Below are 27,039 nucleotides of genomic sequence, written 5' to 3'. Positions count from 1 at the left end.
ACAATGAATGAAAATGCGTTTGTTATTCTTGCCTGCCTTAAAATGTGAACTCTCGGTTTTTCTTTTTCACAGCGACTGTGAGACAGTAGTTGGAAACTGAGCAATTTTGAAAATAAAATACTAAACAGTACAAATAACTGAGGCAACGTCAGAAAAAACATGTTTATTGCTGTTTATCATGTGAGAAGATTAAGCAAAGCAAGTTACTAGATCATTTTGTAATTGACCAAGTTAAATGAAATTTAAAGAAAGCCAAGTGAAAGTTAAACTATAAAAACATTAGATCTTGCAGTATCATTAAGAACTTTCCCCCACATATCATGCATCGACATCAACAGTACAGTTTGCATTAGCATGCATTCATAACAGAAGCCACCACAGGCGTCTTTGCAGTTGATAATGGCTGTTCAACTAGATGATAACCTTTGAAACAGGAGACTTGGGAGACATGAGCCTGAAAGATTAAGATGTCTGTGGGATGTCTTTGAAGAAGTCAAAGGTTGCCGTACAGTTGATTCTGCAAGAATTTTGAGTAAAAATTTATTCAGTTTTAATCTAAAATGATTCTTAAATAATTAGCTTTTTTGTTTTTTTCCAAACACAACAAAACAAACTAAATTAACTTTAAATAAATCAAAGTCTACGTAGCAGGGATTTGTTTCAAAAAAAGTTCATCCATATAAATAATTCAAGTTCCTTACACTAACCTTGGCATTGTTATCAAGCATAACAAAATAAATTACTTTAGAGAAAGTATAACATTTTTAATAGATTAAGTAATAATCTGCGATCAGTTTGGATGTTGTAATGTTATTTAATGAAAAAAGTCTTAAGTTTGGTTGATTTGGATTTTGTCATTCACTGCGACACCACTAACCTCAGGGTTGAAAGGGGATGGTCGTCTCCTGTTACTGTATCAAACAACATAGAAATGGAAGCAGGTTGTTCAAACATAAAGAAATAAAACACATTGGTATGTCATTTAAAGAAAAAATTGCATGAATAAAACTCACTCCTTTGGGGATGGACAGCGTGGTTTGGACACAGCTCCACAGGTTACATTGCTGCTGTGTTTACTATGGGGGTTAAAGAAAATAACATGTTAGTTTATGACTGTTTTTACTATGACATTATGGCAGTTGTCGTACTGCTATGAATACTTACGTATAGGCAACACTGATGTTCGCAGTGCAGTCTTGGCGTCTGCAGAATGTATAAACATTTTTTTAAATATTACTTAATGTGTGTATGTATATTTCTTTTATATAGGGAAATTTAAAAATTATATAAAAACAAACAAGAAGACTACAAATACTACCTTGAAAATCGGCTCCAAAATGACTGCCTATAGAATGAAAACAATAATAATAATAATAATAATAAGAAGAAGAAGACAAGACAAAGGAAAGATTTCAATTCAGTTCAAGTCACTTCAATTCAGTTATTATTTAAACAGTGCAAAATCACAGGAACAGTTGCTTCTAGGCACTTTACATTGCACAGTAGAGACCAAAAATAGAGCAAGCACTTGGCAACAGGAAAAAGAAAAACTCTCTTTTAACAGGAAGAAACAGCTGGCCGAACTAGGCTCAGGGAGGGGAAGCCATCTGCTGCAACAGGTTGGGGGTGCGGGGAGGAAAACAGGATAAAAGACACATTGTGGAAGAGAGCCAGATATTAATAATAGCTAATAATTAAATATAGTGTGGCATATAAACATAAAGTGAGTGAAAAAAGGTCAATGAAAAAGAAGTCCTATTGGTCTATTGCAGCTTAATTAGGGAAGGATTCAGGGTCATCTAATCCCACTCTAACAATATGCTTTATTAAAATGGAAACTTTTAAGACTAATCTTAAAAGTAGGAAGAGTGTCTTCTTAATCCAAACTGGGAGCTGATTCCACATAAGAGGAGCCTGAAAGCTGAAGACTCTGCCTCTCATTCTACTTTAAAATATACTAGGTACGACAAGTAAGCCCACAGTCTGAGAGCTTATACGGTACTATGAGTTTTTCAGATAAGATGGGGCCTAATTCTTCAAGACCGTGTATGTCATGAGAAGGAGTTTAAGTTTAATTCTGGAATTAACAGGGAGGTGATGAAGAGAGGCCAAAAGGGGAGAAATATGCCCTCTCTTTCTAGTCTCTGTCAGTACTCTTGCTGCAACATTTTGGATCAAGTGAAGGCTTTTCAGGGAGCCCAATTGCAATGAATTACAGTAGTCCATCCTAAAAGTAAAATATGTATGAACTAGTTTTTCAGCATCTGAGACAGAATGTTTCTAATTTAAGAGATATTAGGTAAATACAATAAAGCAATCCTACAAATTTTTTAATATGCACATTGAAAGGTCAAAGGTCAAACCTGGTCAAAACAACTCCAAGATTCCTCACAGTGTTACTGAATGTCAACGTAGTGCCATCCAGATTAAGCATCTGATTAGATACATCCATCCATCCATCCATCCATTCGCTTCCGCTTATCCTTTTCAGGGTCGCGGGGGGCGCTGGAGCCTATCCCAGCTGTCATAGGGCGAGAGGCAGGGTACACCCTGGACAGGTCGCCAGTCTGTCGCAGGGCTAACACATAGGGACAGACAACCATTCATACTCACATTCACTCGCACATTCACACCTAGTGACAATTTGGATTATCCAATTAACCTATCCCCACAAGTTTCCCCACAATGATTAGATACAATATTTCTAAATAGTTTAGGGCCGTGTTCAATAACCTCAGTTTTATATGAATTTCAATGCAGGTGGCTAGAGGCCATATAGGTCTTTAAGACATTTCTGCAGTTTTACTTAAGAAAAAGAAGGAGAAACAACTTTAACAGTAAAAAATTGTACAATCAAAATCCAACAGTACCTGGGCTTCCTCTCATGTTGCCATGCCATGCGATCCTCTTCTTTTCTATTAAGAGTACAATCAACAGGATATTTCCAGTTAAGCATTCATATCAGGGTTACAAATGGTGGCTTTCTTTTTTTGTTTTCCTTACCGTGAAAATCGACTCCAAATGGACCTCCTATTTTGAAAGCAAAGCATTGTTAGTTGGTTTGTTTTACTGTATTTCTTCAGTTTGCAGAACACTGATGATATACCTTTTTTCTGGCCTTGGTGGTCTGTCTCTGTCATCTGTGTATCTCCTAAATATTTTGTGAGACAATTAGGAGTCAGTTTTTTTAAAATGCAAGGCACAGTCTATACACAATAAATCACATGAGTCACTTTATTTCATTACATGATACAATGAAGAGAACAGTCACAAAGGAATCCTTCAAAATGGTTACCTGGATAATCTATCCCAAAGTGATCTTCTGTGAAATTACAGGGAGAAATATTTACAGGGTTGTTTTGGTGGAGACGTTAAAAAAGAAAAAAATAACAGTTATTAACAAATTAGCGACATTTTTCACACATGCTTTTACAAATATTAGCTCAAACATCACATTTATAGACATCAGGTGTATAAAACAACCATTGCAACCATCAACTTTTTTTTTTATCATGTTGCTCATAAAGCTCATTTGACCATCTCAACTTCATTTTTCTGTGTCAGATATGATATGACTGATAAAACTTATTTATATTTAATTAATATGGATATGTTGTTGAAGCAGGCTCTGGATGCTTTTAGATTCTTTTGAATCATTTTAGAACATCTTTAAAGTACGAACTCCTGTATTCAGTTGTGATGAGAGGTCTTGACTCATGACTGAATTATGTCATTATTATTCACTTTTTATGTTAAAATAACTTGCCTTTTTTCTGGTCGAGGTGGTGGTTTCAGTGATTCATCTGTGTGTTTCCTATATTTGGTTGGAGGAGAAAAAAAACATTTTCAGCTTCAGAGTCAACACATTGTAACATCGTTACACAGACAGCTGCAATCACTATCAGAAATATGATATGATATAAATTAATGTTATATTTCCTCAACCTTTTCCTCCAGATGAACACTGCAAACACTGCAGCTAAGGTGATTATGATGAGAGCCACAAATGAGACTGGAAAGGCCATTGGAGCAGAACATTTAAACTGGTACATCAGTGATCCTGGTGATGTAGATACATTTGAGGTTAATAAACACAATTCAACAGAAGAAATACTTCGATAACATATAGAGTAGAGATAAAGTGTGTCTGCTAACCCTTCACATTTAAGCTGACTGTGTGGGCTTGTTCCCTGTTACGCCAAAAGATAGCGTTACAGGTGAGGTTTCTGACTCCATCTCCTTCAGTAACAATAAAAGTGATTGTGGAAGTTGTCTGCCAGGTGCCTCGTGACATCATGATCTCTGAGACCTCAATGGTGAGGTGAGAGACACTCCATGAGAACACCGGAGGATGTGATGAACATGTGTGTGTAACAGAACACGAAACAGTTATAGTTGAACCAGCATCAACTTCTTTTGGAACGGGGGTCATCACTGGTTTTTCTGGAGAAGCTGAGCATGACAAACACAAAGAAGATTATACTTGATACTTAGAAAGCAATGTGTTTGTCACATTTCAGTGATCTACAGTGGGACTCCAAACCTTTCATGATAATAAATACACAGCTGTTGTTGAATGTATGTGTCTCATGTCCTTTCTCTGCATAGAAACAGAAGGGTCCGTTGTCAAAGGGCTTGATGTCATCAATCTCCAGTGAGCAGTTTCCCTCATTTAGATTTCCTAACATTTTGGTTCGGCCCTTAAAATGGTCAATTACATAGCTTTGGCCATTATGGAATACAATGTCTCCGCTTTTTTTGGACCAGATGCCACGGGTCATCGGTTCATCCTCTTTGTACTGGAAACTGCAGGGAATCACCACACAGGAGCGCGTCAAGGCACTAAATCTTAAAGGGACGTCGGCAGGCAAAGCAGAGGTTGCTGTAATGGGAAAAATGTTAGATGCTGGTTTAAATTAATCCTCTTGAGATGTGACATGATGAAAACAAAAAGAGTTTGAGAGTGCTGACAAGTGCACTTACTGTAATTTTCAAATGGATCTCTCTCATATTCTGGGAAAATGATAACAACCAATTAATAACAATTCAACATCTAGAGGAGTATTTTTGTGTTTTTGGAAAGTTAGATGAAAGTAGGTCTCATATGTAAGGTGTAAGCCATAAGCCTATTGGTTCAGATTTATAGAAACAGTTATAAGACTTATAAAGTGTTATAAAAATTGTTGGTCCCTGGGCAATAATGGAGACAATCTTTTAAATCTAGATGGAGGCAGGTTTTATACTTTTCTTTCTAGTTTTCTCTTTACAAATGTTTTGTGGCACTTTTCATCCATCTAGCAATCCTTCAATTTTCTTCTGCTGATCCAATTTACGCTCATAGGGTGAAAAGTGGGGTACACCCTGGACAAGTTGCCCATCTATTACAGGTCTGGCACTTTAATGCACATGTAAAATGTCTTTCTGGATACATTATCTAAAAGTTTTGTATTTCTCCCTCTTTTCCCTTCTCAGTGACTTCCAGCTTATGACTCAGCTATATGTTCATATATAATGCCCAAATCAAACACGCTAGCTTTAATTCTAGTCAAGCTAATGGCTTCCTCTTCTGCTTGTGTATGTGCTAACCTGAGCTAATTGGCGGCTGGCTTTATTTATTTATTTTTTTTTTTACCAATCTAACAAAATCAGTTTTCCAACAGAAAGCTAATAGGTATATTTTGTAAAGTATCAAACAATCAGGAGGGCGACATGTAGGAACTCACGTTTTACAGTAAGAGTTGCAGATGTTGAGAACTCCCCACTAATAAACTGAGCAGTGCAAGTCAAAAGTTTACCATCATCACTTAGGGAGGGAATAAAAGTTAGATTTGACACTATAGTGTATGTATTGTTGGGAGTCTGTTTGGTGTTTAATGAACTTTGCATGTTGTTGTAGTTCCAGATGACACTTGGTGTGTTTTTCCTGCACTTAAAGATCACAGAACAAGTGACATTCTTCGCCATGCCCTCTGTTAACTCCCCTGGTGGTTCATTCATAGTGATTTCCTGAAATGGACCTGAGCAAGAAAGTTAGAGTGAAGCTTAATGATAGCAATTGTTGTTTAATTCAAGTAAACCCTCCCATTAAACTTACATTCAACATTGAGTGGAATTTCCTTGGTGGCTTTCTGACCCCCAGAGTAGCTAACAGTACAAGCCACACTCTGGTGCTCTTCCTTTACTTCCCAAACTTGTTCTACTCTCCTTTCCCAAATCCCATCAGATACCAGTGTGTCCGTGATCCGGTCTTTTCCAGGTATACCATTTAGGGTTACGGTTGGGGGAGCAAAAATACATGCGTGGCGCACACTGCAGGACACAGTGCCCTGCTCTCCCACTCTGGGAGTACCAATAATATTTAGCTCTGGTTCTGGTGCATGTTCTGTGAATAAGAAATATTCAAGAGCTATAGTGATACAGTAACTTCTGAGTTCTATGTTCCAGAAATATGAATGTTTACATAATTGTAGTATTTGTTTAACAGCCAGTTTGTGGGAATTAAATGCATTGGTTACTCTGTTATACTGAATATTTTACTGCGCATTTGTTAGTTTGTTTGTTTTTTATAGAAAAGCAACAAACCAACAAAGTAAATTTTAAATGACTGAATGTAGTGACAAGTGAAGTCCTGACTCAAGCTTTCTGTAATCATTTTTTGGATTTAAGTTGAAGTGACTGTAAATGGGAGTTCAATGACACTTACCTGAAACAATAAGTTCAGTAGATCCATCATAAAATGAGTGACCTTTGGTGTGGTAGGAAGTAATTGCGTTCTTATCTATCCATGGATAAAGTCGGTCATGGTTGTGGGACATCTCCAGCCTTTCAATCTTAAGACTACAGTTCTGCTCCACCACTGATCCAATTAAACTAGTTCGACCATCAAACTTACTAATAACATTCCCTCCTTGGTTGAATACAGCTGGAAATCCATTGATTTGGTACAAGTACCACATCACTTGAAGGTCATTAGGCTGTGAGTTTTTGTAGGAGAATTTACATGGAATGATGAGACACGATCCCTTCAACCCAGTTATGGTGCTTGGAGCAGTGAAGGACCAACCCCGATTGAGTATGTTTCCTGCAAAAAAATTAGAAAAAAAAAACTTTTGAAGAACTATTTAATCTTAAAAATAAATCTTAACAGACAAAACAGACATGGACGTAGCTGCCATGGCCAGAGAAGAAAGAGAAGAGGTAGCAGAAGCAGCAAGATGAATAAGCTGTAAAGTTATGGGGAACTGAAAAGCTGCTTAAAAGCACATTGTAAATAAAGACTTTGCAATCACATTGCCGAATGACGGTCATTCCTACCACACTAACAACATTCATTTTTTTCTGGTATATATCTACTCTAATAACTTTTTGTCTGTCTGTCTGAGCTTTTAAATGAAGATAATTACTATTTGCACTTACTCTTTACCCGCAGCCTGATGCTCACTTCTTGTGTTTGCCCCCCCTTGAATTTTGCAAAGCAGGTAACAGATCTCCCGTTGTCGCTGGGTGAAGATTTAAATGACAGTATGGAGATGGTCTTCCACTGAGTCTCCCCCGGTACCTTTTCTGTATTAGTGGATGCTGCCACACTGCCATAGTTCCATGTGAGAGTTGGTGTATTCTTGTGACATGTGTATAAGGCAGTGCATGTTACTTTGCTATCATACCCTTCAAGAAATTCATCTGATGTAGAGCTTATATTCAATGGCGAAATGGAGCCTGAGATATAAATGGAAAATGTTACATTTTCATGTCACATTAAATTCAGTACATGAAATATATTGCACATTGAATATATTACATGGTACTCACATTCAGCATTCAGTGGAATCGACCTTTCGGCACTCTGACCCGCAGGGTAGTTAACAGCACAACTTACACTCTGGTGCTCTTCTTCTACTGTCCAAGTTTGAACTATTTTACTTTCCCAAATCCCTTCAGATACCAGAGTGTCCATGTTCTGATCAATTCCAGGTAAACCCTTTAGGGTTAAGGTTGGGGGAGCAGAGAAACATGTATGCTGCACACTGCAGGACACAGTGCCCTGCTCTCCCACTCTGAGGATACCAATAATGCTCAACTGTGGTTCTGGTGCATGTTCTGTTAATTCAAAGCAAAAATTGAGAGCTACAGCAACACAGCAACTTTTGAGTCATTTGCAGGAAGTAATAACTGCAATTAAACAAACTTAGTTAAAAGTGATAGGGAAGAAAAAAATACAGATAGCTGAAAATAAATATTTCTTCACATTAGTTTATGTGTCTCTCTTAATGGTTTGATATAAGTATTGTAGTTTTAAGTGTTATTGAAATACATTTATTGGGTTTAGACAACACTGTGCCAGGAAAAAGCTAAAGATTCTAACTACAATTTATATGCTGAGGCAAATCATTGCAAATTATACATGCACAAAACTAAAATACAGATAAATAATAAATAAAAAATAAATCAGAGAGGACTCAGTTTGTCGTGGTAAGGGTTTCTTTCTGTAGTAACTTGGATGTATAGCAATGGAATTAAAGTTGAATTGAAGAAATTAATGAATGCTTACCTGAAACAATAAGTTCAGTAGATCCATCATAAAATGAGTGACCTTTGGTGTGGTAGGAAGTAATTGTGTTCTTATCTATCCATGGATAAAGTTGGTTATGGTTGTCTGACATCTCCAACCTTTCAATCTTAAGACTGCAGTTCTTCTCAGTTACTGATCCAGTCAAGCTTGTTCGACCATTAAACTTTCTAATAACTGTCCCTTCTTGGTTGTATACAGCTGGGTATTCGTTCCTCTGATACAAGTACCATATAACTTGAAGGTCTTTAGGCTGAGAGTTTTTGTAGGAGAATTTGCATGGAATGGTGAGACATGACCCTTTTAACCCAGTTATGGTGGCTGGAGCAGTGAAGGACCAACCCAGATTCAGTATGTTTCCTGCAAAAGAGAAGAAGCTTTTGAAGCACTTTTGATCTTAACAAAAAATAAATAAATATTGGCATCCACCAGTGCTACCCCCTGCCTCCTAGATGTTGCAGGTATGGTATAAATTTGAAAACCCCAGATGATTTTCCAAAAGTTGTCCTGTGAACTTAAACCAGATGACTTAATTCTTGAGTTATTGCATTCTCAAACTCAAGTGCCCTCAATGGTGGAGCAACAACAATACCCTCAGCCTTTTCTGCCTAACACTTAAAAAGGGCTCACACTCTGTTTGAAATGAAATGAACTTGAGACAAAACATCTCTTTGCAACTTTGAGGAATAATAACAGACAGCATATAGACTGCCCCACCAGGGACAACATCATACTGGATCACTGCTACACCACTCTAAAAGATGCCTATCGCTCTGTGCCCCGGGCAGCTTTGGGACATTCTGATCACTGCATGGTCCATCTTATTCCAGTTTATAGGCAAAAACTCAAACGTGCCAAGCCTGTAGTCAAAACTGTGAAGAAGTGGACTAACGCAGCAAAGCAGGAACTGCAGGACTGTTTTGACTCCACTGATTGGACTGTTTTTGAAGCTGCATCTGAGAACCTAGATGAGCTCACGGACACTGTGACATCATACATCAGTTTCTGTGAAGACGTGTGTGTGCCAACAAAGACCTTTTGCACATACAACAACAATAAAGCATGGTTCACTCCTAAACTCCAACATCTTCGTAAGGCCAAGGAGGACGCCTACAGAAGTGGTGACAGGGTCCTGTACAAGCAAGCCAGGAACACACTGACCAAGGAGATCAAAGCAGCTAAAAGCATCTACTCCCAGAAGCTGGAAGAACGGCTCTCAGCCAACGACCCTGCGTCAGTGTGGAGGGGCCTGCAGGAAATCACCAGCTACAGACGCCCCCCACCCACTATTGAAGCAAACAAAGACCTGGCCAACGAGTTAAACACTTTCTATTGCAGGTTTGTGACGGACAGACTCCCACGCCCCACCCTCCCCTCCCCAGGGACATTGCTTCAGACATTGACCCCCAACACACCTTCCACCTCTCCCCCCTTCACCCTGCCCCTCCCCAATCAAGACTCAACGACCACCCCCACCCTCCCCAATCCAGACTCAACCACCACCACCACCCTCTCCAATCCAGACTCAACGACCTCCACCACACCTCTCACCCCCCTTTCCTCCTCCCTGAAACTCAGAATACACACTCAGGATGTGAGCCGACTATTCCAGAAACAGAAGCCCAGGAAAGCCCCCGGACCAGACGGCGTCTCACCCTCCTGCCTCAAAACCTGTGCTGAACAGCTGGCTCCCATCTTTACTCGCATCTTCAACAGATCTCTGGAGCTGTGTGAAGTTCCCTCCTGCTTCAAACGCTCCACCATCATCCCTGTTCCCAAGAAACCCACCATCACAGGACTGAATGACTACAGACCTGTCGCCTTGACGTCTGTGGTCATGAAATCCTTCGAACGACTGGTGTTAGCCCATCTGAAAGACATTACAGGCCACCAGCTGGACCCTCTGCAGTTTGCCTACCGGGCAAACAGGTCGGTGGATGATGCAGTGAACATGGGGCTGCATTACATCCTGCAACACCTTGACCGCCCGGGAACTTATGCCAGGGTCCTGTTTGTGGACTTTAGTTCGGCTTTTAACACCATTGTGCCTGAACTTCTTTCCTCCAAACTCTCCCAGCTCAGCGTGTCACCAGCTACCTGTCAGTGGATCACCAGCTTCCTGACAGACAGAAAGCAACAAGTGAGGCTGGGGGAGATCACCTCTGAAACCCGGTCCCTCAGTATTGGTGCCACTCAAGGATGTGTCCTCTCACCACTACTGTTCTCCCTCAACACCAACGACTGCACCTCCAAGAACTCGGCTGTCAAACTCCTAAAGTTTGCAGATGACACCACTGTCATTGGCCTCATTCAAGATGGTGATGAGTCTGCATACCGGCAAGAAGTTGAGCGGCTGGTACTCTGGTGCAGTCAGCTCAATCTGGAGCTGAACACTCTTAAGACTGTAGAGATGACAGTGGACTTCTGCTGACATTGCCAGGACTTGCACATTACTCCCTCTAACCCTGAAAATCTTACAATTCAGTCTCTGCATCAGGTCTAGTATCATAATAGATCCAAGTCCTCTGTCAGTCATTGTATTTCTGTAATATGTCTTGATGCATGCTCAATCATCCAGGTAAGTAAATCCCCTAAAGTTGATTCTGTTTACCTGGACATAGCATCTTTAGTGGGAGAAACGTTTTGTCACTCATCCAAGTGACTTCTTCAGTCTCAGATGACTGCAGGTTTCCCCAATCTTATAAACATAACATTTGCATAATGACTGAAACTAGCACCACTGCATGAACAATCTGCTGGGAGGTCAGTTCCTTGATCATTAATATGTAAATTCCCCTGACCATTGATCCACAACCACTGATCAAAGCTCATTGGTCAAAGACCATTAATCAATGACCATGAGCAGTGTTGGGGAGTAACGGAATACATGTACCGGCGTTATATATTTAACCCTTTAAGACCAGAAAAGCATAAAGTCAAACATGACTTTTAAAAGGCCTGCAAGTAAAAAACTACATTTCCCGCAAAAATCATCACTTCCGGTTTCGGGCAGGTAATGGCGGACATGCGATAGTTCGCGTTGACGTCTATTTCAATGTAGGAAGTGTTACGAACAGCTGATCGGATCGGCAAAGCGTGTTTCTGGAATATCATGTTTTTGTTGCAGCAAGTGCTTTTTATGCAATTTTTGCAAAGCTATGTGGAAAGAAACTGTGACCTAGGACAAGCTGAGGGCATAAGATGTAAGTACAACTCCTCCGGTTTCCTATGCAAAAAAAAATTATTGCGCTAGCTTACGTGGTTCCGGTTCTACAGGGATTTAAAAATAGTTACGCAAAACAGAGCGTGCCCGCTCCACTTTAAAGGGTTAAAATACAAAATATGAGTAACTGTATTCCGTTACAGTTACCGTTTACAAAGGTGGTAATCAGAATACAGTTACTTTGTTGAAATAAATGGATTACACGGAGGTCTTTTCCTGTTTCATATATTAGCCTGCACCCTCTCTATTTTTGGTAATTCAACACCAGAGGAAACCAAAACAAAGCAAGCATTTAGAGGCTCTAATGCCTGTGTCTCAATCTCGTGGCCCATGTCATCTCTACTTGCGGCCCGCATAATGACGTGAAGTAATATACATATAACACCCAGCACGCCCCTGCGGGCGGTTTATCCTTCAAGCTCGGGTCCTCTACCAGAGGCCTGGGAGCTTGAGGGTCCTGCGCAGTATCTTAGCTGTTCCCAGGACTGCGCTCTTCTGGACAGAGATTTCCGATGTTGTTCCCGGGATCTGCTGGAGCCACTCGCCTAGCTTGGGAGTCACCGCACCTAGTGCTCCGATTACCACGGGGACCACCGTTACCTTCACCCTCCACATCCTCTCGAGCTCTTCTCTGAGCCCTTGGTATTTCTCCAGCTTCTCGTGTTCCTTCTTCCTGATATTGCTGTCATTCGGAACCGCTACATCGATCACTACGGCCGTCTTCTTCTGTTTGTCTACCACCACTATGTCCGGTTGGTTAGCCACCACCATTTTGTCCGTCTGTATCTGGAAGTCCCACAGGATCTTAGCTCGGTCATTCTCCACCACCCTTGGGGGCATCTCCCATTTTGACCTCGGGACTTCCAGGTTATACAGATGTTCCTGTACACTATGCCGGCCACTTGGTTATGGCGTTCCATGTATGCCTTGCCTGCTAGCATCTTGCACCCTGCTGTTATGTGCGGGATTGTCTCTGGGGCATCTTTACACAGCCTGCACCTGGGGTCTTGCCTGGTGTGATAGACCCCAGCCTCTATGGATCTTGTGCTCAGAGCTTGTTCTTGTGCTGCCATGATTAGTGCCTCTGTGCTGTCTTTCAGTCCAGCTTTGTCCAACCACTGGTAGGATTTCTGGATATCAGCCACCTCCTCTATCTGCCGGTGGTACATACCGTGCAGGGGCCTGTCCTTCCATGATGGTTCCTCGTCTCCCTCCTCTTTCTTGGGTTTCTGCTGCCTGAGGTATTCACTGAGCACTCGGTCAGTTGGGGCCATCTTCCCAATGTATTCTTGGATGTTCGTTGTCTCATCCTGGACTGTGGTGCTAACACTCACCAGTCCCCGGCCCCCTTCCTTCCGCTTAGCGTACAGCCTCAGGGTGCTGGACTTGGGATGAAACCCTCCATGCATGGTAAGGAGCTTTCTTGTCTTTATGTCAGTGGCTTCTATCTCCTCCTTTGGCCAGCCTATTACCCCAGCAGGGTACCTGATCACGGGCAGGGCGTACGTGTTGATGGCCCGGATCTTGTTCTTACCATTCAGCTGACTCCTCAGGACTTGCCTGACCCTCTGCAGGTACTTGGTGGTTGCAGCTTTTCTAGCGGCCTCTTCATGGTTCCCATTCGCCTGTGGGATCCCCAGGTACTTGTAACTGTCCTCTATGTCTGCAATGTTGCCTTCTGGTAGTTCAATCCCCTCAGTTCTGACTACCTTCCCTCTCTTTGTTACCATCCGACTACACTTCTCCAGTCCGAACGACATTCCAATGTCATTGCTGTATAGCCTGGTAGTGTGGATCAGTGAATCGATGTCTCGTTCACTCTTGGCATACAGCTTGATGTCATCCATGTACAGGAGGTGGCTGACAACTACTCCGTTCCGTAGTCGGTATCCGTAGCCAGCCTTGTTAATGATCTGACTGAGGGGGTTCAGGCCTATGCAGAACAGCAGTGGGGACAGAGCATCTCCTTGGTAGATCCCGCACTTGATGGTGACTTGTGCTATGGGCTTGGAGTTGGCCTCAAGTGTTGTGCGCCACATCCCCATTGAGTTCCTGATGAAGGCTCTTAGGGTCCCATTGATCTTGTACAATTCTAGGCATTCCAGTATCCAGCTGTGGGGCATTGAGTCATAGGCCTTCTTGTAATCAATCCAGGCAGTGCACAGGTTGGTCAGTCTGGTCTTGCAGTCTCGGCTGACTGTTCTGTCTACCAGTAGCTGGTGTTTTGCGCCTCTGGTATTCTTGCCAATTCCTTTCTGTGTCCCGCTCATGTATTGACCCATGTGCCTGTTCATCTTAGCCGATATGATGCCTGACAGGAGCTTCCATGTAGTACTGAGGCAGGTTATTGGTCGGTAGTTGGAGGGGACCGGTCCCTTCTTGGGGTCCTTGGGGATCAGGACCGTCCGACCTTCGGTTAGCCATTCCGGGTGTCTCTCGTTAACTAGCAGCTGGTTCATTTGTGCTGCCAGACGCTCGTGGAGTGCAGTCAGCTTCTTTAGCCAGTAGGCGTGAACCATGTCGGGCCCTGGTGCTGTCCAATTCTTCATACTGGAGACCCTTTCTTGGATATCTGCCACTGTGATGGTTACTGTTCGGGGAGGTCGCTGTGGTCTGCCCTCAGATCCACTAGCCACTGAGCATTGCCGTTATGGGTTGTGTCCTTCTCCCATATGCTCTTCCAGTGTTGCTCGGTCTCCAGCCTGGGTGGTGCTGTTCTCTTATTATTATTATTGTTCCCTTGCCACTGAGAGTACACCTTTGCTGGTTCTGTGGAGAACAGCTGGTTTATTCTCCTGCCTTCTATCTCTCTGGTGGCAGTTTCCAAGGCCTCAGGTATGGACAGCTTGCTGTATTTCTTATGCACCTTCTTTGTCGCTACTTTGATCTTGCCCTCTAGCCTCCTTCTCCATGGAGGGTACTGCCCCTTGTGGCTGTTCAACTTGTAGCCAAGCATCTCACTGATCACTGCTGCCGTATTGTAGATCAGCTTGTTAGTGTCGGTAATCGTGGTTGTAGGTATTGTCCGCAGTGCTGCATTAACATAATCTAGCAGACCTTCTGAGGGTACTTCACGTAATCTTGGTAACCGGCTACGGGGGATCCAGGTTTCAAGCTTGGCCATGATCCTATCTTTCAGGTCAGTTCCTCTCGCACTCAACGATCCTTCTCCTATCGCACTTGGGGCTATGTACCCAATCTCGGGTGGGGGTGATGATATCTCCCCCCTGACCTGGCGTCCTGACTCCTCCTTGCCGTAGCATTTGTGTTGTACCTCGTCAATCTCTAGCTGTGAGAGCAGTCCCTTCTATCGACTCATTTCGGGAGGAGAACCGGGCATCTATTGCTTCTCTGCATTCAATCCTGAGTGGGTACGGCCAACAAATTACCGACATGGAAGAAGGAACGAATGAGGTTGACAAGAGACTGAGCAGCATGGAGACCTGCCAATCCTCGCTAGTTAAAGAGAAAGAGGCTTTAAGAGAGAAGGTGGCGAACTTGGAAAACTAAACCAGACGGCAGTATATATGCATTGTGGGGATACCAGAGAATACGGAGGGTCCACTACCAACGGAATTCATCGCCAAACTACTCTTTGATGTGCTTGGGGAGAACAACTTCGAGAGGCCGCCATCGGTGGATAGAGCCCACAGAAGTTTGGCTCCTAAACCAGCAGATGGTGACAACAGATCACGTCCGTTCATTGTCAGACTCCACCATTTCCAAACCAGAGAGCTGATCCTACGCCTCGCCAGACAGAAGGGCCCGCTCCTATTCAACGGATCGAGATTCCACATATTTCCTGACTACAGCTCAGAACAGCTCAACAAACGACGTGCAGCCTTCTCAGAGTCCAAAAGGAAGGTCCACACTGCAAAGGTCAAGTTAGGTCTCTTCTACCCAGCCACTCTGCAGTTCACACACAACCGGAAACGCCTGAGGTTTCCCGAAACCTGCAGTGGCGCTGGCCTACATTAATAATAATATCCCTGTTGATGGCAGCTGGATCCACTCTTACTGGCTGATTCAGACTTTGTGAAGTTCATTACAGAACAAATAGATTTTTTTCTACAGGTAAATAGGACGGATGGCATCTCAGCTTCGACCCTCTGGGAGACGCTTAAAGCGTATCTCCGGGGACAATTTATCTCTCATTCTGCATATTGAGGAGTTATCCTTAGAAATCAAGACCCTGGACGGACTCATATATGGCTCTCCGACCCCTGATTTGATTAAGAGGAGAGTGGCCTTACAAACTGAAATTGATCTATTAACTACTACCCAAGCAGAGAAGCTCATTTTGAAATCTCGTGTTATTTCACAACTCATCTTATCAGATGGCTCATCAACTGAGGATCATCAAGCTATTAACAACTATTTTAGAGAGTTTTATGCTAAATTATATTCCTGAGATTCAGCACCAGCTCAAAATAAGTTCATCGCTTTTTTTTCCAATCTCAATATTCCTATAATTGACTCTGACTGGAAAGAACAATTGGAACAAAGTCTGACGCTGGAAGAAATTAAAAATGCAATAACGTCCCTTCAGAGTGGAAAAGCCCCTGGTCCAGATGGGTTTCCAACTGATTTTTATAATCAATTAATTAATCAATTAATTAATTAATCCTTTGTCCCTCTTTGGGGGGAAACTCCCACTGGGTTTAAATCTGGGACTCTCCACCATTTGACCTTAGAACTGAAGAAGCATCTCGGATGAGAGGTGAAACATCTTCAAGCAACTCAAAGAAGTCCAGATGCTTTTCTTTCCAAGCTCCTTAGACTATTCAGAATATTCTACTCTCATTGAGTAACGTAAAAGAATACGTTACAAAATGACAGACCGTGGAGTCCTTGAGGTAGCTCTTCTGTGTGACGAGCCACTGAAGAAGTCACAAAGCCTTCCTCCCACTGAAGAGGCTACGTCCAGATGAACAGAATCAACTTTTGGGGGTTTCTGAGATATGCATTCGAGTATTCATGAATGGTTAAAAAATGCTTAATTGCTGATAATGACTGCACGCACCACTGGAAAACTTGGTCATCTGCCTATTATTATTGTCATTATTATGAAATACATTTCAAAAGCATATGTAAACTATGATTAGGTAATATCACTTTTATTGCAGATGTAGTTTGTGAGAGAAAACAAATGCAGGACAATCCTATAAATGCTGTAAGAGTTTTGGGTGTATGGTTAGCTGTTACATTTAATAAATTTAATTTAATAAATATTTGTACTTACTCTTTACCCGCAGAATGATGGTTGCTCGTCGTGTCTGACCTCCAGCGAAACGTGCATAACATATCAGCGATCTTCCATTGTCATTAGCTGATGCAGTAAATGTCAGTGTGGAGACAGTCCTCCACTGAGCCCCCCCTGATAACTTGCTAGTATCAGAGGAGGCTGGCATATTACCATAATTCCATGTCACAGTTGGAATATTTCGATAGCATGTGTATGAAACAGTGCAAGTTACTGTACTTTGATCTCTCTCCAGAAATTCATATGATGCAGAGCTGACAGTCAGCCCTGAAATGGAGCCTGGGATACAATTAAAAATGGTTAAATATCAAAGATGGTGTAGGATAAAATGCAATTTACTTTCACCACTTACAATATGAGGTTAAGGTTTTAGATGCTGATGCAGAGCGACCACCACGGTGTTCCACATAGCACTCCACAATTTGATATTCTTTCTCTATGAACAGAGTGGTTGTCACCATAGTTTTGGATCTTCCATTAGATAGATGGCTATGAGTTAGACGTTCGTTTCGCAGGGGGATGTTGAGCCTCAGACTTGGGGGATAAGTGGGACAAGTGTGGTAAACACTGCATTGCACTGTTACAGACTGCCCAACCACCGTGTTTCCAAAGATCTCGATAACCGGTGGATCTGCTGTGCCTTAAATCATAAAATGTGAAGATTTACATAATCATATAACAACATAGTGATCAATTTATAGTGAAATCTTAAATTATTTACCTACCCACTACTTCAACTGTTACAGTTGTGTCATAGAAAGGGTAGGTTCTCCATCCAACATTTTCAGGATCCACCCAGGGATAAAGCTTCTGACTGTGATCAGCCAAGGTCACTGGGTCAATCAACAGACTACATGTCCGATGGTGTGAAGAAGTATATACACGTGTTCTTCCTTTAAATATGTCCAACACATCATTCCAGTTCCAGTTGTCATATACTATTGGATATCCTCTGCTCACATACTGATACCACACTACACGATCTGGTCTTCTAGGTGGATACTGATAGTAATCATAACTGCAAGGGATAACAAGACAGGAACCCAACAATCCTTTGATATTTCTTGGCATTTTCACCTGCCAAGCACTGGAGCTGCACCAAATATATCCTGCAAGAGAATCATGACGCAATGAGAGAAACTGAAATATAAAACACACAAAAACACACGAGTATATATATATATATATATATATATATATATATATATACATATATATATTGAAATGACCATACCTAGGCTATAGATGCACAGGAAAAATGGTCCAGACCCAGACATCTTATTAATGGTATAGCATTCCTGAAACAAATATATGAAATTAAAACTTACTAAAACCTTGACATTTTATGATGTTTTTATTACAATATGATGACATCAGTCAGTTACGTTGTCTTTGTGAAGTCATAGGGTATCATATTGAAAAAATAAAATGTGTGTTGTGCTACTCTCTCCACGTTCTGTCATGTGATATATTACTTAATGTGGTTTCTTGAAAAAAAAAAACTTTCAAGGTCAACTTTGACCTTGGGCACTAACAATGAAGATCAAGATCAAATGCTTAGCCAATACACGTACTCATGACCCCTTAGGCTTAGTATTTCTTGTTATATTTGAAGACAATCCATAAGATATTACATGTATTATAAAGTCTTTACTAGTTTTTACGTTTGGTGTTACCTTGATCTTGACCATCACTTGATTTTCACCAAAATTAAGTATAATATAATATTAAGGGATTGATCTCTATTATATTATGGTCCCATCCCTACTACTGTATGCATCGGGGTACAGTGGTGTCTTCGAGTAATATATAAACGGTACTGTTACAGAGGTTTTCCAGACTGTAGTAGGTACAGCATTGTTTTCTAGGGTCACTTAAACAAAAAAGAGTTTTAATAGGTTTTAAGAGGGTAATACTTGGAAAGCATTATGGATATAGTCAGCACCCAACCCACTTTCTTACTGACTGAAAGACTATTAAACCAGAACAGGTTTTCATGCCAGAAAAAAGGTAATTATTATATATATAAACAATCCTACGGGAAAATTTTTTTCTTTAAATAACATTAATCCCCCCCCGCCCCCCCATTTGTAAAATGGAGAAGTGGAGAATGCTACATTTTAAAACTACAATTCTTTTTCTGAACAAATTTTGTCTAATAAAAAAACATCTGTTGATATTACTTCAGCAAAAAGAAAAAAAAATAGTGATTTACTTACCAACACAGATGAATAGTCATGAAGATACAAGTAACACTAAAAATGCAGCTTTTTAAGCACCCAGTGTGGGCGGAGGTTATGATTTTCCACCCACAAGTGGGGAAAAGCTCTAAAACCTAATGGTGTGTGTCAGGTTGAATAAACTATTAAAGTTGTAGTTATTTTCTTAACAAAACAACATAATTTAAAAAGCGTTTAATTTTAATTTAAAAAAGCATAACTGAATAATTACAGTTACTATCACTTTGTTCTCTTTCTCACTGACCTTCTTGTGATAAAAGGTTTTTAAAATCAATTGTGCAAATGTGCAGTTAGAAAAACATTAAGTCTTTTAATTTTCTTGCTCATAAATACATATGACCAGAACCCAAAATGTCCCTTTGTGTGATAAGTGTGATTTATGCGATAAGTGTAACTTATAAGTAATTTATAAGTTACACTTTTAAACTCTTCAGGGTGATAAGTATGACTTGTCTTTGTGAAACTTGTCAGTCCAACTTCTTGAGTAACTTGAGGAACTTCTCATAATTGTTGGAGGAAGTGGCTAATTTTATGCTTGCACTGAAGGAACTGAGAGAGATCATAAATTTTTAGAAGTCAGTTTTGTTTTCTTTGTGCAGATGCATGGTGGTGCTGGTGTTTGTGGTTGTGGTGGGGTGGGGTGTGGTGGGGTGGGGGTGAACCTTACATTTGTTAGTTATCTTGTCATAACACTGCCCAGAGTAAGACAAAAAAAAAATTAAATACTATCCTAACTGTTAGACAAATATAGTACTGGAGCCAGCAGCTGTTTAGTTTAGCTTAACTTAGTTTGGAAATTGTTGGGGGGGGGGGGGGGGGGGGGGGGGGGGGATAGTTGATACAATCTGCATTTTAATCTCTAAGATTTGATTCTAATTTTAACATTCACTCCTCTCTTAGACTGTTTGATTCATTCTTTGACATTTTCACCAAGGCATTCAGTGTCTCTTGTTTCAGCCAACTGTTGTTTATTAATTTTCTCTATGCTCCCTTCTATGTGCACATTAAAAGAATTATAAAATCTAGGTAATTTAATATGAAATCATGGTGAAATTACATCATATATACAAAAGCAGTGATGATTTGAAAAGGGACTCCCTCAGCCAAACCCTGGGGCCAAACAAAACAGCATTCAAGTCAGTTAAAAAAAGGTTCATGTTGATTTATTCAGCCAAAACATGAGTAGCATTTTTACAAATATTATTTTCAGAATTATGGATACAAGCATTTGTTACACCAAACAACATAAATTACAGGATTATAGTAATTAATGGACAGAAGACATCATCACAAGAAACATGCATGAGAAATCCCAAGGACAAGTGATCATAAAGAGTGCACATAGATTTGTTTTATACTTATTTAAATTTATTAGAACATTAATTGCTGGCTTTTTTTCTTCCTCTTTTTTTGTTTGTTTTTCAGATGTTTCCATAGATGTTGAGGTCTGCGGTATTAATGTAGTCATCACCTTCATCAGGGTCCTGTGAGAGATGAAGTTTGTTAGTGTCACAGATAGTAATAGCATCAGTGAACTTAATTATAAGGAACATATGGATGGCAAATTAACAATACCTCTTTGTAATTGTAAGATTTGGGCTGGCTAAGAGCCATTAGCAACAGCAGCAATACAAAGGAGACATAGGGAAAATAACATTAGAACAATGCAAATGAACGCCTGCAGTTTAACACATGGTTAATTCAGGGGGAGGAAGATGAGTACCTTTTGGGAGATGGGAAACGAGGTTTTGTGACTTTCTGGTTATCACAGGATTTCGAATTCACATTGTTTGGACTGCACAACAATTAGACAGTCAGAAAAACAAATACAATAGACAAATTCTTCTTTAAGAACTTAGAGCATATTTACCTATGACCAAAATCTACTATGTCCCCTTTAGGCCTTCTGTTGAAAAATACAAATAAATTATATATATATATATATATATATATATATATATATATATATATATATATATATACCGCTTATAAAAGAAGCTGACAAGGCTGGCCACTATAAATGTTTTTTTTACACCCTACCTTGAAAATCTGCTCCAAATAGACCTTGTACGCAAAAAAGAGGAAGAGAAACAGGCATATGTTTTAAGAAACATAAATAGAAGTGTAGATTTGATCAAAAATGAGAAAAGGCTTCGGACTTCTGCACAGAAATGCAAATTACAGTGAGGCCAAACATCTGCAGCATTTTACAGAACTGTGGAAGGGGTTGTACAGAACTACACACTAAGAATATCTACTGCAGTCAGAGAACTAAAGTTCATTAGAATTACTCTTGCCTTTGATCCGAACGAGATGGTCCTGCTCCAGAACGAATCCTGGAGATTCCACGAATTAAATTATTCGTTAATTCAGTTAACAGTTACAATACCACATGAAAAAGAAATATGGTTAAGTGTTTATCCTGTTGACACCCAGAAGAAAAAATCTTTGATATTTACATTATTTTTAGATAATTTAAATATTGTGGTTGAAAGGAACATGTTATATATTGCTACATATTTTTACATATTTTCTTTCTTCAAAATTATGATTTTTATTTTTATTTTGTCCCCTGTACTAGAACTAAAGTTCATTCTGCATGCCAAACACTCACCTCAACCTGGGTTGTTAAGTCATGTCACCCATGGCACTAACAATGACCATGGATGGTATGACAGAGGGCTGAGTGAGGCAGAAGAAGAGTCATCCTAGTCATCCAGATGAAGTAGTGGAAGGACAAATAACAGAGCAAAAAGATAAAAGCTCAGATAGCGACATACAGCTTCTAAGGAGGGACAAAATGATGACACCTGATGTCCATTATTGATAAGAAGTATTATTACTCTGAAGTGGTGGGATTTTGTTTCTCAGCTACCACAGAGGTTGCCTCTATGAAGGGAATCAACCATCTGTGGCCTTAGCGGGGGTGTAATGTGTGAATTTGCATTCAGAGGTCTACATTAAACCATGTTTTACTATAGATGCTGGGTGCAATTATATTGTTCCTAAACAAAAGCTAATATGTCTTGCTCTGAGGTTTCACCTTCCTGCTATAATGTTTGGCCTTTCTCTGCCTCATTTCATTAAAGCTCCAAGTTTGACTCCCCTTCCACAATTTTGAGTAAAATCCTTTTGACTTTGTTGACTTTGTTTTAGCAACAGAATCATAATATCTGCAAAAATGGTCCTTTACATAGAGGTCTCAGGCTCATGTCCTCCACAGATGACAAAAGTGGATCTTTGGGTCTTAGGAGGATGACTTACTCAAGAATGTGGCATGCGTTTGTTTCTCTTTGTAACGTACTAATGGGCTAAGCAAATGTGATTTTATATGACAAAAATGCAAGACGCATTAAGCCTTTAAAAAAACAACAACACTGGAGGGTAAGGGCAGCTGGTTTTTTCCTCTATTTCCTCTCCAACAAATACTATTTTCTCACCTGCGAGACATCCTCGACAGCCGATTCCACATGCTAAAAATTGGGGAAAACTACATTATGATAATGAAAGAATACATTTGAAATAATTTAAAATCACTGTGTTGTTTTTTTACCTGCCATCTCGACTTTGAAGCTCTTCAATGCGTTTCCTTTAACAAAAAAAGTTGTTTATTAAGAAGCATGCAAATTAAGATGCTGTACACAAAAAGTTAAATTCCATAATTGTTTTAAATTAAAACTGAAGACACGCCTTATAAATATAAAATACTTATTTTTCCTCAAGGTGTTTTGCCTATCAGATATTTGCTGTCAGTTAAGATCGGTGACATTGTATTACTCACTTGTATTTTTTAGTCATGAAAATGCAGACGAGTACAAAGGCCACAGTGGTACCAATCCCCACCACAGAGGGAATGATGATGTGATTATAGTTCTCTACACCTGAAAAAAATAGAAGTCGTGTTAGTGCCCTTCTTTTTTGCTGCAACAGTAGAAATGAGACTAAACCTAGTTTTATTTTTAAAGCAGAGTAAAACTTCTATTCAACATTACAAAATTCAACAACTAATTAAAAATATCTCACGTTTTACATGGAGTGTGAAAGTTTCAGGTGATTTCAGCCCTCCATTAAATTCAGCAGTGCAGGTTATCTCTCTGTTGTCATCCTTCTCCTCAGGAATAACTGTCAGGATGGACTGTGTCTCCCAGTTTCCATGTTTAATATCTTTATGATGCACAATGACCTTTGTACTATCCATATTCCATGTGAGTTTAGGAACATGAGTGGGGCAGGTGTGGATGACTGAACAGGTGACAGTGTAGGGCTCTCCTTGAGTGGCTGTCTTTGGTTGGATCAATGTAAGCTTTGGAGGCTCAGCTGAAAATGAAAAAGTCAGACATAAAGTAAGAGGCAAAATGATTTAACAGAAAACTGGTATAGATGTTTGAAGTCATGGAAAGTTGGTGACATACTGATCATGTTCAACTCAACGCAGTCTTCAACAAAGGAGAACTTGTCCTTGGTGGGGTCATTGTTTTCTGTTCGCACTAGTTCAACCCGGAAACAGAAAGGGCCATTGTCATGATTTCTAATTTGAGTTATTTCTAAGGTGCAGTTGTTCTGGCCCAGATCTCCCACAAGCCTTGTTCGGCCCTTAAAGTTGTCCTTAATCAGTGTATAATCCTCATGATAGATGTTGCTTTTTTTGTCATTTTTTTCATGCCAGATTCCTCTGAGTCTGGAGGAGGGCAGGTTTCCTCCAGTATGGGAGAATGAACATGGTACCACAACACAGGATCCAACCAGAGCGTCAATGCTTTTTACAACAGTGGCCTTCCATTCATCACTGGACACGGAGCTACAGATGGCTGACAGAGAATTTTGAAAATAACAAGGAAATTATTTAATTATACATATTAAGCATAAAGAGACTGGAAATAAATAGCTGACCAGTGATGTTACCTGCAAAAAGCAGACAGAATCCCATCATAATTTTCTGCTTGGCCATTCTTCTCTGATGTTGGGATGTTTGATTGACACTAAAGAAATCAAAACACTACATTTTACCATCATAACCAAAATAAACCACAGCTGTCAAAGTGAATGTTCAAACAGCATTAATGCAAATAGACATTTATATATAATTATTTATACCAATTTGTATCTGACAAATACAAGCCATCACAGTAGAAAAGGGATTTCCCCTCTGTGTAATGTAAATAAAGTATATTTCACAAGTAAATAATGGCATTATTTTAGTAAAAGTATCATATATTGCTTATATGTATGTGTGTAATTTAAACAAATGGGTAAAACGGACAATACCAAAAATACAGCCATGGAACAAAACCTTCAAGTACCACTAGAGGGCGTACCCTTCATTATTTAGAATCCAATGTTAAAATTTTATTTCATTTTTTAAATACATTTCTGAATGGAAGAATAGAATGTCAGTCTTGTGTAGATATGAAAAATAAAAGATATTGTGTATCACTCTTTGTGCCAGTTAGCTGTTTTAATTTTGTGCACATACTCATCCAAGTCAGAGTTTTTTTTTAAAACTCTCTTAAAAACTTTTGCAGGATGGCTGCGGTTTCTTTTGGATCACTATCATGTTAGACATTTTTTTCTGAAGCGTCTTGAGACTGACATTAATGTTCCACTCAGCATTTGGGAATACAACATTTCAATAGTACTGACAACTATGAATGCCATGTCTTCGCACAATGCCTCTCCTATCGAGTTTTCACCTGAGGTTGAAAACCCCAAGCAGTGACTGACAAACGTGTTAGCAAACATAGTGGATATTTCACTTTCTAGCCAAGCAATTTTCTGCTGTTCATTAGGCTTCTTTTTATGTTCATTTTAAATTAGTTTTTCTTTTTTGGTCTTAATAGTGTTAAGGTTAATCAATTTTGATTACACACAATATACACTAATATTTAACTTTCAAAATAATTTTTAACATTTTTGTGACACAGTAGTGTAGTCATATTTATTGTATAATGTTTATACACTCTGCTTTACTGTATATGTTATCACTACAATTACCCCAAATCTTTAAGAAAACCCCCCAAAACAAAAACAAACCCCATAACAGCTAAGGTGCATTATTTTGATTTCAAAGGTATGATAAAACCTATAAAATGAACACAAAAATCTACTGAATCTTTATCAGATCTATGTACTAGTGTCACCACATACAGGTGTATAACATTGTAAAGGATGACTTTTTTTTCACTTACCTGATAAAGCTGCTGCCTGGCTGATCTGAGACGCAACATTCACTCAGTACTCTTTCTTGAGAATAATGTGAGCTAATCTGGTCTGATGATGATTAGCACTGGATTCCCTGTCAAATGGAAAAAAGGGGAAAAGAAAAGAAGAAGAAACCAAACGACCAGAATAGAAAACAAAGTCAGTTTATTTCTCTATGTAGAAAAAAAAACCATGAAAGCTGATATCGAGGTAGTAGTAACTGATTTGTCTGTGCAGATTGCTGGGAGGGGTCTCTGTTGTTCTGTGTCTTCCATATTTGGGTGCATTTTGTTTTACTATTAGATACTCTGACCTAGATACCCACTCTGACCTCTGGGGGCAACACAAAAAACTGCAGGCTAATTGAAACACGGTCAAAATGCACTCATACAGTCACTATAGAAAATAACCAATTCAGACAGAGTTCAGAAAGGGTGCCTAACAGGTGTATTCAATAAAGATTTAAAGTTGTCCAGTCAGAGAAAATGTGCCCAAAAAAGGTCCAGAATATTCTACTGTTTCACGTGAATTGTGATTCAATGCAATATATTTTGAGGTAGTAATGGTGTTAGTAATAGTAGTAATCGTGGAATCCATGTCTTTATTTATTCAACATCTGGCTGCCAAGTCAAAGAAAGAAACTACAATTCAATAACAATTTAAATAACATTTATCATTTAATTTATTTGAACTGGAGGGTTCTTTGATAAAATGATAATAATAATAATAAAAATAATAATAATAATAATAATAATGTACCTTTTGCATTCAAAAGTAAAATATAGAACTTTTGAGAAAGTTGTCTTCAAATAAATCACTTAATAAACAAAACATAAGGAAAAGTTGTAGTTTCAGTTTCCCTCTTTACTTCTTTTTCCTCAACTAAACTTCAAATGTGACAATCTCACAAAAACATTTAACCTCCTATATCACTTACTACTTCAGAATTCCTTGTCTCGTCTCCTCGATGGCACTTCGACTCTGAAGGAATGACTTGATTCGCTGGGTAGTGTCATGTGTGATAAGTACAAAACGTGACTGTTCTGTGGCTTTAATGTGGATGTGTGTTTGCATTGACTACCGTAAAGACAGCAAAGCTGTGCAGAATGAAATAACCTTACCGTAATAATAAAAACAGATGTGCAGAGTAAAACTGGATCAAAATCTCATAATAAGTCAGTTTATGGATCTGCCTGTTGGTGACTTAAGGCTTAGAATTTCTCACAGTTTTTTCTCCATTTGTGCATGATGTTGTTTAGAAGGCGATGATCACAAATCCCAAGGGCTTGGCAACTGATTGTCAAACATCAGCAACACTCACTCTTGTTGTAAAGAACAAAAACATTGATGCCGTTGTCTCTCTACTTCTGTTAATATCCTTGTGAAAAGAAAAAGCCACTGTGCAAACAAATTTTTTTCAAAAGATGAATGAAACGCACACTACATGATGAATGAATGAAAAAAACGGAGAAAATAAACAGATTGTGATCATTAATAACTCTTTAGCCCAGTCTGGGTCTTATTTTTCTCTCTTTCTCTTCCCTGTCAG

General features: G+C 39.6%; 2 protein-coding genes across 2 annotated transcripts; both read right to left on the bottom strand.

Annotated features, from left to right (window-relative positions):
* Window positions 1-484: 484 nt before the first annotated feature.
* Window positions 485-18,329, bottom strand: LOC146622326 (uncharacterized). The gene is made up of 24 exons (XM_085365055.1): window positions 18,287-18,329; window positions 17,778-18,161; window positions 17,405-17,692; window positions 17,032-17,331; window positions 8,549-8,926; window positions 7,810-8,097; window positions 7,417-7,716; window positions 6,704-7,081; window positions 6,095-6,382; window positions 5,724-6,017; window positions 4,984-5,013; window positions 4,544-4,882; window positions 4,156-4,452; window positions 3,946-4,060; window positions 3,767-3,814; window positions 3,296-3,322; window positions 3,107-3,151; window positions 3,004-3,030; window positions 2,871-2,915; window positions 1,319-1,345; window positions 1,165-1,203; window positions 1,014-1,076; window positions 878-911; window positions 485-517 (listed from the first exon to the last, which is right to left on the bottom strand). Exons 1-24 carry the CDS (start codon window positions 18,327-18,329, stop codon window positions 494-496), a joined length of 4,101 nt encoding a protein of 1,366 aa, XP_085221181.1. The 3' UTR covers window positions 485-493.
* Window positions 18,330-20,532: 2,203 nt separating this feature from the next.
* LOC146622325 (myelin-associated glycoprotein-like) lies at window positions 20,533-26,482 on the bottom strand. Its single transcript, XM_085365054.1, has 14 exons — window positions 26,428-26,482; window positions 25,478-25,584; window positions 24,195-24,271; window positions 23,705-24,100; window positions 23,316-23,609; window positions 23,074-23,173; window positions 22,846-22,881; window positions 22,733-22,765; window positions 21,584-21,628; window positions 21,333-21,356; window positions 21,163-21,198; window positions 21,016-21,087; window positions 20,868-20,895; window positions 20,533-20,776 (listed from the first exon to the last, which is right to left on the bottom strand). Exons 3-14 carry the CDS (start codon window positions 24,238-24,240, stop codon window positions 20,714-20,716), a joined length of 1,173 nt encoding a protein of 390 aa, XP_085221180.1. The 5' UTR covers window positions 24,241-24,271; window positions 25,478-25,584; window positions 26,428-26,482; the 3' UTR covers window positions 20,533-20,713.
* Window positions 26,483-27,039: the final 557 nt, after the last annotated feature.

This window comes from Diplotaxodon limnothrissa, linkage group LG11 (assembly GCF_057381915.1).
Source record: "Diplotaxodon limnothrissa isolate DT_005_m linkage group LG11, D_limnothrissa_male_GT1.1, whole genome shotgun sequence".
NCBI classification, from domain to species: Eukaryota; Metazoa; Chordata; class Actinopteri; order Cichliformes; family Cichlidae; genus Diplotaxodon; species Diplotaxodon limnothrissa.
The sequence above is the reverse complement of the archived record's forward strand: the minus strand, read 5'-3'. Positions and strand labels throughout refer to the sequence as shown.

What these genes read in the sequence shown, in the direction of transcription:
- LOC146622325 (XM_085365054.1), bottom strand. Translation starts at nt 24,240, where the DNA reads ATGGCCAAGCAGAAAATTATGATGGGATTCTGTCTGCTTTTTGCAG. An exon ending in TTCATGACTAAAAAATACAA is followed by an intron (nt 22,882 to 23,073) that starts GTGAGTAATACA and finishes TTTTTGTTAAAG; the next exon opens with GAAACGCATTGAAGAGCTTC. An exon ending in ATAGTAGATTTTGGTCATAG is followed by an intron (nt 21,088 to 21,162) that starts GTAAATATGCTC and finishes ATTGTTGTGCAG; the next exon opens with TCCAAACAATGTGAATTCGA.
- LOC146622326 (XM_085365055.1), bottom strand. Translation starts at nt 18,329, where the DNA reads ATGTCTGGGTCTGGACCATTTTTCCTGTGCATCTATAGCCTAG. An exon ending in GATTCCACTGAATGCTGAAT is followed by an intron (nt 7,717 to 7,809) that starts GTGAGTACCATG and finishes TTTATATCTCAG; the next exon opens with GCTCCATTTCGCCATTGAAT. An exon ending in CCACCAAGGCCAGAAAAAAG is followed by an intron (nt 3,031 to 3,106) that starts GTATATCATCAG and finishes CTTTCAAAATAG; the next exon opens with GAGGTCCATTTGGAGTCGAT.